We start from the raw sequence: 10,927 nt of genomic DNA, 5'->3' as shown, positions 1-10,927 counted from the left end.
GTCCTAGACTAATGCTGGAAGGGATCAGGCCCTGTATCAGACAGCTACATGAGGCGCGAGCCAGCTGGCGATACAAAGGGCTTCCCTCTGGTTTTGAAAATGAGAAATGGAGAGCCTGTTTAGGCGCGGGTTAGCCCACGGTTTATGTGCCGTGTTCTAACCTTTTAGAAAACGTTATAAAACGTGTTGAAAATGGGTATTCGAACCCGGTTTGATTTGAAGGGGGTCGTTTAGATCGCATTTGTTGATTTGAAGAACTCGACTCGAATAATCATCATTATTTTGATGATATTCGGTGTCGGGTTCGATTTGACAAACTTGACATGAATAGTTTTGAAAATGATTATGGACTAATTGCTTTAAGTCCATTTGCATGTAATTAGTCGGTACTCATCATCGTACCCGGGTTAAAATCCGGCATGGTATGTAGAACCAAGGATGACTTTGTGTTGGTTACTAATATGTTTGTTTGAAAATGTAAAGAAATGAAATAAAAGGCTTTAAAATACCTTCTAAATGTCATTAACCAAATATTATCACCGAAACACGGATTTAACCGTCATGGTATGAGGAACCAAGGGTAAAAAATGTTTTATGGTTAAAACATGTGAAATAAAATGAAAAGGGTTCGAAAATACTTGAAATGGTGAAAACCGAGTATAAATATGAAAAATGGATTAAGGGAAATAACGAGAACAAACACAGTTGATTTCTGGTCTGAATACCCCATTTAGGCGCGAGCTAGTTGGCGACCTAAGGGGCTTCTGCCTCAGACCAAAAATCAGTTTTGGCTCCTTTATTCCATGTTTTGGTTCATGTTATGCATGTTTTAGCATGTTAGAGTCATGAAACAAATGTAAACGTAATAAGAGAGGATTTTTACACCCTCATACTTACATGTTTGGTTATGGCGAGTGACCGACATAAGTGTAACAACTCGTTTGATCGAAAAAAACTCGGTTTAAAACCGTTTTGGTAAGTAAAAGAGTGTTTTAAAGTTTAGTGATGGTGTAGTGGTCGAAATGGTCGGTCAAGTGGTTTAATGCACGATGACGGTACCAAACAATGTGTAAGGCTCGTGTTTACAATCGGTAGGTCGTAAATACACGTCGGGTTGTGACTTAAGAAGTCGAGTCGAGAATTTTAAGGGAGAAAAGAGGGGGCGGACACTCGCGTAACTCTCAAATGGGTGGCATTTGAGGGGTATTTATAGGAGAATGAGTGGTTGTGTGAGTTTTGAGCGACGTGGCCACTTGGGCTGCTCAAAGAGGCGCGTGCCACGTCGCGGGTCTTCGAGCTGTGTTGTCACTTTCACAACAAACGCAATCATGATTTATTCTATCCTAGGTTTTGTAGTCACATGTTTGGTACTTGACCAACATGAATCCGGGAAAACTTAAGGTAGAAGGTTTGAAATGTTTGGTTTTTTGTGGTTGACTCGGTTTGACTCGTTGTTGGAGTCGGGATTTTGAATTTTTGAGTCGGTTTTGACTCTAGTTAGTGTCATTGTGACCCCGTCGTCGTGCATTAAACACTCCAGGTATTTTTGAAATGTTTTATTTTTGAAATCGTTTTATGTTTTCCGACGTAAAGTTGTACACAAACTGTCGATCAAACGCCGCGATTCCAAAACATGTTGTAGTCCGATAATCATCGGGTGTTTGTTGGAGTCTCAGCAGATACTGGGTATCTACACACCTATACACACATCATACAATTACAATCTATCGTACAACAAAAACTCCCAAATCACCCAATTACCTTTTAAACAAACTTTGCAAATCAACAAAAGAACAACATAGAGATCTTACCCAATTACTGACGGTCGCAACGATGTAAAAATCCCCAAAAGATACAAACCCTAGAAATAGTTCTATTATTCTATCTTTTGATAATAACTTACGAATGATGTAATTGTTAAATTTTATACATCATACTTATAATTAGTACAATTTCATTTATGACAAAATCAGAATATCTTATTAATCTATCTATGTAAATTAAAAAATATATTATATGTTATAAATTATATATTATATATTACAGAATAGAGATATTTATTGTTAGAAAGTATGGCCCATTGTAGATATAATATTGTGAAATATAATTATAGAATAATTCATTTGGGCGGGAAAGTTTTAGTAATCTCTTATTCTTTTAGAATAAGGGGGATGTAAAATATTTTTTTGTTGGGATTTATGTGAACATTAAATAATTTTTTTGTTGGAATTTATGACACTTTTCGAATATATGATTATATATCTTGCATTTAATCTTGTATTTCTTGTTTAGGCCACATGATCGGCACCGACCAATTCTTGTCAAGGATGGCGCATAGTATTTGGCGTCGACGAAAACACACAGACGTCAATAATTATTGTGGTTTCTTCGACGTTCATCTGCAGCTTGTTCTCACATCATACCACGTAGGACAGTTGGTGGGAGTAGTTGTCACACCTTACCTCTGCTCACGGGTAGGGAGGAGGACGACGCTACTTCTCACCATTTTAGTGATGCTTTTTGGGACAACAACAACTGCATGGCTCCCCAACACTTTTGTCGTGTTGGCCGCATTCACGAACCTTTATCTAGGCATCGGAGTCGCTAGTCGGGTATGCATCATGTAAAAGATGGAGAGTTGGTGAACGTCGTTGAAGTTTATGACAACCTTTTTGAGAAATAACGTAAAATGAAATGAAACTGTTGTTTTATCTTTAAATACCTCTCCCGTCTTTTACGATCAAACCGTAATAGAAATCTGTAAATAAACCGACACTCGATCAAGTATCCCCTACTCGATCGAGTACACACAAAACAGAATGTACTCCAGAATCAACATACAACCGATTCGATCGAGTACCCCATATTCGATCGAAACTCTAAAACCAGAATATCGATGTATTACAGGTAGTGGCCGGTGTTGGTAGTGGTGGTGCAGGGGTCGGCTCGCGTGGTGGGCAAGTGGTGGCTCGCTGTGGTGGTCGTGGTAGAGAGGGTTTTATTTGTTGAGAATTTTGAAAATGAGGGATATGAGTGAAGAGAGAGAGAGAGAGAGAGAGAGAGAGAGAGAGAGAGAGAGAGGGGGAGGGAGAGAGAGAAAGAGAGAGAGGGGGGAGAGAGATGTTGTAAGGGTAGTGTATCTTTTTAATGAAAAACATCATCAATTTTTTCAAAAACGTGTCGATATTTTACAATCCGGTATACATTACTAGATTGGAGTACTATTTACGTAAACATTCGTAAAGTTTAATAATCATATTCATCAAACTAACCTACCATCTTCATCAAACTTTAATATTATCGACGCGAGATAAAATGTTACTCTGTACAAATTACCAATTGGTACCATTTACCAAGTCTTAAATCCTTTTTTCTAGTTACTCTATATATGAATTGCTCCATAGATTTTGGAACCAAATGACATTTTAATGATGTTTGATGAACCATTTTGAGGATTTGAATGAAGTTATAAGGTAGAGGCAGTTGTGCTTGATGTCGTTGGATAAAATTGTGGTGATCGGACCTATTTTAATATGAGCTTTCCAATTTAATGAACATGATGTTTCTTTTTTTTTTTTTTTTTTTTTTTTTTTTTTTTTTTTTTTTGGTGAAAATGTAAGTAATATTAAGCTCAGCCAAAATAGGCTCGCACCAATTTACAACCTATCCATTCCAAAGACTAACCAATACAAAAGATCAACACCAGCTAAAGTAATAAACAACCTCACATCAGGCCTCTATTCTTACACCAGTTTATATCTCCTTGCTTCAAATTTTCCAGTTTGCATTGCATCAGTTTCAACCGACAATCATGCTGAACAGTTGCAAACAGCTTGCTGGGACTAATCACATATTGCTCATGCCTACATAAATTCCTGACATTCCATACCTGGTAATGAATTGCAGTCACCATAGCACACATACCCGGTCGATGAAGCACGAACAGTTCCTTAGCTTGAGTATCCTCTCTGCAGAAATATCCCCACACACTCTGATATTCATCCAAGCCATAAATTTTTCATAGCATTGCTTGATGTATCTACATTTAACAAATAGATGCTCATGATTTTCATTATCCTCTCCACACAAATAGCAGCTGAGATGAGTAACTACTCCCATTTTGAAAAGTCTATCCAGGGTAAGCAATCTCTCATGTTTGATTAACCAAGCATTGAAGGAATGCTTATTCACATTGAATCTATTCCACACAATGGTGTACCACGGGACCTTCACATCAGTGGACTGCATCAACCAATCATATCCAGTAATAATAGTGTACTCCTCATCGTTACCCAACCATTTATTACCAATGTAAGCCTCTTTGAACCTATCTTTTACCTCACAAATCTTTCTCCATGCCCAGGAAGAAGAAGTGCCAGGTTTATACTCAGTCCAATCCCTTCCTTTCATATAAATTTTGTCTATCCATTTAATCCAAAGGTGATCCTTTTTACTGACCATCCACCAAACAAGTTTGCCTACAGCAGCAATATTCCACACCCTGCTATCCACCACACCCAAACCACCATGTTCCTTACTTTTGCAGAGAGTTTTCCAAGCTACTAATGGAGATTTAGAGTAACTGTCATTGCCTTCCCATAAAAAGTTTCGACACAAAGCCTGGATTCTATCCATCACACCAGCAGGCAAAACAAAAATTTGTGCCCAGTAATTATGAAGAGTAGCAAGGACTGATTTCACCAAAATCAGTCTGCCAGAATAAGAGATTTTCCTTTTGTTCCAACCCCTAATCCTCTTGATCATCCTATCCACCAGTACATTACAGTCTATCTTAGTGAGTCTTTTATGAGAGATTTGAACCCCTAGATATTTAAAAGGTAAGGTCCCCTTCTTGAACCCAGTGTACTCCAGAATTTCATCTTCAAGTTCAGGATGGAGCCCATTGAGAATAATATCAGACTTCTCATTGCTAATCTGTAAACCAGATGCCCCAGAAAAACAAGAGAAAACTTCCATGAAAGTACCAACAGAAGAGCTATTACCTTTACAAAATAGTAGTAAATCATCCGCAAACATGAGATGAGTCATCTTGAGCCCTCTACAAAGTGAGTGGTAATTAAAATGAGGACCAATGCACACCTCTTCAATTAGCCTACTCAAATATTCCATGCACAGAGTGAAAAGCAGAGGGGATAAGGGATCCCCTTGCCTGAGACCACGTTTTCCTTTAAAAAAACCATGAGAATACCCATGAAGAACAATAGAGTATGTAGTAGTAGACACACATTGCATCACCAGGTCAATGAAATGAGGGGGAAAATTCAGACTTCTCAACATTTGATGCACAAAAATCCACTCAATGGAGTCATAAGCTTTCCTTAGATCCACCTTGAGCATACACCTAGGTGATACACTCTTCCTAGTATATAACCTCACAAGGTCTTGGCTGATCAGAATATTGCCCATAATGCTTCTCCCCTTAATAAAAGCAGATTGAGCAGGATTGATAATCTTGGGAAGAATATCAGCCATCCTAGCACAAAGCAACTTGGATATGACCTTATAAATGGTATTGCAGCAAGCCAAAGGTCTGAACTCTTTCACAGAGACAGGATTGTCCACCTTAGGAATCAAAACCAAATTAGTACTATTAATTTGCTTTAACATTTTACCATATTGAAAAAAATCTTTCACAGCATTGCATACATCCTCCTTAACAGTCTCCCAACCATTCTTGTAAAAGCAACTAGAATACCCATCAGGTCCTGGGCTCTTATCATCAGGAATTAAGAATAGACTTTGTTTAATCTCCTCATCAGTGGGTAGCCTATCAAAAGCAGTCCACTCACTACACTGCACCTGCTTTCCTTTGGCAACAATGGGATGATAAAACCCAGAAGTGTTAGTGCTAGTGCCTAGCAAATCCTCATAATACCCAAAAAATGCCTGAATAATATCCTCAGGGTTTTTACAGACCTTACCCACAGCATCCTCAATTTGCAGAACTTTGTTTTGCACCTGTCTTTGTTTTATAGCCTTATGAAACATTGCAGTATTGGCATCACCATCCTTGGCCCAGGAGCATTTAGCTTTTTGGACAAGAAAATCCTCTTTAGCCTGAGCCAACATATGATAGCTATGTCTAAGGTTGTGCTCATTATCCATCAGAATCTTATTTCCATTATCACTATGTAATTGCCTCTGTGCCTCTATCATCAAACCATAAGCAATATCAGTATTCCTCTCAATGTCAGAGAACAACTCACTGTTCAGCTCCTTAAGTTTAGGTTTCAATAACTTCAGTTTCTTCACCACCCTAAACATGGGAGTCCCAGGCACGTGAATAGACCATCCATCCCTCAGCAAATCCTTAAACTCAGGAACCCTACACCACATATTGAAGAACTTAAACGCTTTCTTCTTATTCAAATTGGTATCCCCATTCCTGATGAAGCATGGGCAATGATCATAATCCCCTTCAGGAGCAAAATGAGCATACGAGTCTGGCCATTGATTCACCCATCCATCATTTACAAGCACCCTGTCAATTCTACTGAATACTCTGGTATCACTTGGTTGCTTATTGTTCCAAGTGAAGAAACCACCAGTACATTTCATGTCCTGCAGTTCACAAGTATCCACAGTCTGTTGAAAAGGAACAATCTCGGCATCTCTAACTGGGAGGCCAATCTTTTCATTATAAAACAAAACATTATTAAAATCTCCTAGAACTATCCAAGGCTCCACCACAGCCAATCTAGTAAGAGCATTCCATAATGGCACCCTCTCTTCAATTTTATTGAAGCCATACACAAACGTGACATAGAACTCAGCTAAAGAGATAAGGTCTCTGATCTGCAAATGGACATACTGAGCATCCATATCAATCAAATGCACCCTATATCTTTGAGCCTTCCACACTACCCATATCCTACCTCCATCATGATAAGAATGATTAGTAATATAAGACCAACCATCACATAAACTATCAGCTACTCTTTTTAGAGAACTAGGTTTAACCCTAGTCTCAAGGAGCCCAAATAGGTCCACATTAGCTTGATGTAGACACCACTTGATATCTTTTTGTTTAGTCAAACTATTTAGGCCCCTGATATTCCAAACTCCAATACTACCCATGAGAGGCAGAAGCCTCCCCTCCCCCTCCTTTATCAACCATTTCTGCATTTTTAGCCAATTCAGAGTTAAAATTCACCACAAATTCCCCTTCCTGTCCTCCTGTTAACCTGGATTCATGCCTTGTCATTCTGGTAAGTATCCGAGCAGGGGTGAGCACTGATCCCATTGGGGGATGTATAACTGTATTAGCAGGTGTGATCAAACCAGCAAGTGAATCAGTCCCTCCTCCATTCCCCATGCTGTCCACAGAGGGCATTGCTTGTCCCACAACTGTAGTCTTCTGAGGCAGTTTTGGATAGTCTGATTCATTGAGGTTGGATACCATAGGTTCCTTTCTCTTCCAGACCTGCTTGTTGACATTCTGTCTGTTACCAGTGGGGGGTCTCCTCTGCATACCTTGGCCTCTCCTGCATTGCACTGCCTTATGACCTATCCCTTTACATTTTTGACAAGTGACAGGCAGCCAGTCATACTCAACCAATACAGTGACCTGATTCCCTAATTCATCCACAAAACTTAGCTTCTCAGGGAAGTGTTGGTCAACCTCAACCTCCACCATAATCCTGGCAAAGCCCAGTAATGTTTTTCCCAGTGTAAGGTCATCAATTCTCACAAACTTTCCAACAAGTGAAGCAAGTTTCTCCAAACACTTTGATCCCCAAAATTTCAGATCCAATCCTACCAACTTAACCCAGATTGGGACAGTTTTAACAGACACTTTGGTAATCTTAGTATTAGGCTCCCATGGGCGAATAATAACAGGTTTTCCATCAAACAAAAACATCCCCTTAGCCAATACTAATTTCTGGTGTTCCTTAGTAGCGAATCTCACCACAAACAGGCCATTAGGTAGAAAAGCAATTTTCGCAATGTCATAATCCTTCCATTCCCTACGCAAATAGCCTTCTAAAGCCCCCCATGGTGGATTCGCACCCATAACATAACCATATATCGCTAACGACCAATATTCAATCTCCTCCTGAACATCATCTAAGGTCAGCTTAAGAGTAGTACCTGTCTCAGTATTATCGATTACTGGCTCCTCCACAGACGATGTCAGCTTTCCATCTGTACCACTCGACTGCAGATTGTGAGGAGCTTCAACTTCATCTACCTCCTTATCCATATTCTCTTCCTCAAGCTCCGCTTCATCAATTCCAGCTCGCCGGAGCATCGCTGCAACCTCCGCCCGAATTTGAGCAATTAAATTCTCACGACTCTCTTTATTATTACTATTATTAGAAGTATTAGTTTTATCAGAATTAGTTTTATCAGAATTACTACTTGATGAATTATTATTATTTGTTATTGTTATTGGATTCATTGTAGAAGAAGAATTAGGTTTAGGTAAAGAAGATTTAGTTACGTTTTTAGTCTTCGCCATTGCAAAGCAACGTTCTAACAACTTCTCTCAACATTTGATTAAAATATGGTTTGACAAATTTGGTTTTTTTATTAAAAGATATTGCGTATAAATGTACAATGCAGAAATGTATGGATTGGAGAATCACCATATATTCCCCATCTTAATCATTTATTCACATTTGATTAAAATATGTCACATAAAAATTAAAAAGATAAATAATTCCAATGAAATAAACAACTAAGCAATGATGACACTATTAAAGCACAACATCACAATCCTTTTTGCGTCAAATTGTCTTTCATAACAATTATAACATGCATAACCCCAAACAATTTCCATAACCCCTCAGCTTTTTTCGACGAGTTATTTACTACTGTAATAAAAACAACCACTCACATAGACACCAAAAATCGAAAAGGAAAATAACACGCAATTTCTAAGAGACAATGCAAGTGACTTGATAACCCAAACCCTGATAAGTAAACTCGTGAAATCATCTAACCCAAACCAAACCTGACTCGACTAGAACGAATAATATTGAATTATTGACCTAACAAAACGCAAATCGAGTACAATCACCTCGTACAACCTTAACTCGACCAAGAACAAATTCGACTCACTCAATCGCCACCTCTACGTCATTTCGAGGAAGAAGTCGAAAGGACAATCCAGTGCCCTTAAGCTTTTTTTCCATTAATTCAATCATTTTGTTAGCCATTTCAGTCTTGAAATGGTTCTTCCAATCTCCAACTTCACCTTTTCTAAAAAAACTCTTTTTTTCAAAAATCTTATTGAGCACTCCATTCTTATTAACTTCCATTCCCTTCAAACTCTTGATACTACAAAGCTCAATTATTTCCTTTATAATTCCTTTATCTTCTTCCTCGGTCGAAAACGGTACGCCCAAAAACTCAGCCAATCTCTTTAACTCAACAACGGTGTCATCCTTCAAGTCTTCATAGGTAAGGAACAACACCTTCTCAGGACGCTCTAAACTTTTTTTCCAAAACCCTAGTACGTGCTCGAAGAACGGACCATAAACGAACCTCCCATTATAGAAATCCTCGGAAAAATCCTCGAAACACGGTGGTTGATAATTATCTCCAAGCTTTTTCTTCATCATACTTATAATAAAGTACCATAATGACACAATTGTGTCTAATGGGTTTCGAGTAATGTACAAAAGTCGACATTTTGAAGCCTTAATCGACTCAGGAAGCGACTCGTATGGCAAATGGGTGAAGAAAAGTCTAGGAGAGGGAAGCTCATTAAGGTGTATAACACGAGGGTAATCGAAGACATTGCCATAGATGGCTTCAAGGTTGAAAACAAGTTCATTAGGGTGATTTTTAACCAAAGGGTGGTTTTCGAGGTTAGGCTGATTAGCTCGATTCATGATTGAAAAGAGTAAGGATCTTAGCCACGTTGAGCCGGTTTTTGGAACGCTGGTGATGACGATATCAGTGTCACGAGCGTTGAAATGTCGTTGGAAATTGAGGATGTTGGAGAGTTGAGGACCATTGTGAAGAACCCAAAACTCTTGGTATTTGGTTAAGAGATCTGTTCCTCTGAAGGATGCCTTAGGAAGGGATTGTTTTAGTAGTTGAACTTCATCTTCTAGGGTTTGTGTTTGTGTTTCATCTTGTTTTTTCTCTTGAGTTTGTGTTTGTGTTTCATCTTGCTTTTGCTCTTGGTTTTGATCCATTGAGAATGGAATTAATTAGTGAGAAGAGTTTGTTGCACACTCACTTTTTTTATTTATTACAAGGTTTTGTGATGGTTATGTAGAACTCTCACCAACAATGTGATGATTGTGATCACAAATGGGCATGTTACTAGAAAGTTCAAGCTTCATGCTAATACATGTTGGAGTACTTCTACCATGTACATAGGCTGTTTTTTTTAGCATGTTTCTATAAAGGATAGTGATAGGATGTCACCCGGTGATACATTGTCTCGGTAACACTGTATTTATTAAAATAAGGGAGAAAAGGATAAAAAAGTAAAGTGGTTTTTAGTTTATGGTCTTGTCTAGTAATCGGCGGATTACATTTAGTACAAGCAAATTACAAAAGTAGATTTTAAACAGCAAATTATGCTAGAAGATTTTAATTTTTTGGTTAATTAGCGTTAATGAGCAAAATAATTAGGTAATAAGCGTTCATTTGAAACTATTTGGGTCTATAGTGCCCACGTCATCACTTTTTATTTTTTCCAATTTTTATATGAAACCGCTAAGAAACCTAGCGGCTTCACTTAGTTTTTTTTTATATATAAAAGACAAGATCGCTAAGAATCTTAGCGGCTTATCATATCAATACGTCATTTTATAGGGTAGTTGATGGAAGTTGTTGAAAATTGTTGGAAACTTGTAGTAAGCCGCTGAAGTTCTCAGCGGCCTTGCTCTTCAATTTTTTTTTTTTTTTTAAATTAAACGGATACAAATATTCGGACGATGACATT

General features: G+C 38.2%; 1 protein-coding gene across 1 annotated transcript; it reads right to left on the bottom strand.

Annotated features, from left to right (window-relative positions):
• Window positions 1-8,725: 8,725 nt before the first annotated feature.
• Window positions 8,726-10,410, bottom strand: LOC141605375 (cytosolic sulfotransferase 5-like). Its single transcript, XM_074424099.1, has one exon. The coding sequence runs from the start codon at window positions 10,167-10,169 to the stop codon at window positions 9,081-9,083; it is 1,089 nt and encodes a 362-aa protein (XP_074280200.1). The 5' UTR covers window positions 10,170-10,410; the 3' UTR covers window positions 8,726-9,080.
• Window positions 10,411-10,927: the final 517 nt, after the last annotated feature.

The sequence above is a fragment of the Silene latifolia genome, chromosome 10, assembly GCF_048544455.1.
Source record: "Silene latifolia isolate original U9 population chromosome 10, ASM4854445v1, whole genome shotgun sequence".
Taxonomy (NCBI): domain Eukaryota; kingdom Viridiplantae; phylum Streptophyta; class Magnoliopsida; order Caryophyllales; family Caryophyllaceae; genus Silene; species Silene latifolia.
This window is presented reverse-complemented; position numbering and strand designations above follow the sequence as displayed.

Excerpts from the sequence above, each read along its gene's own strand:
- LOC141605375 (XM_074424099.1), bottom strand. The coding sequence starts at position 10,169 with ATGGATCAAAACCAAGAGCAAAAGCAAGATGAAACACAAACACAAACT.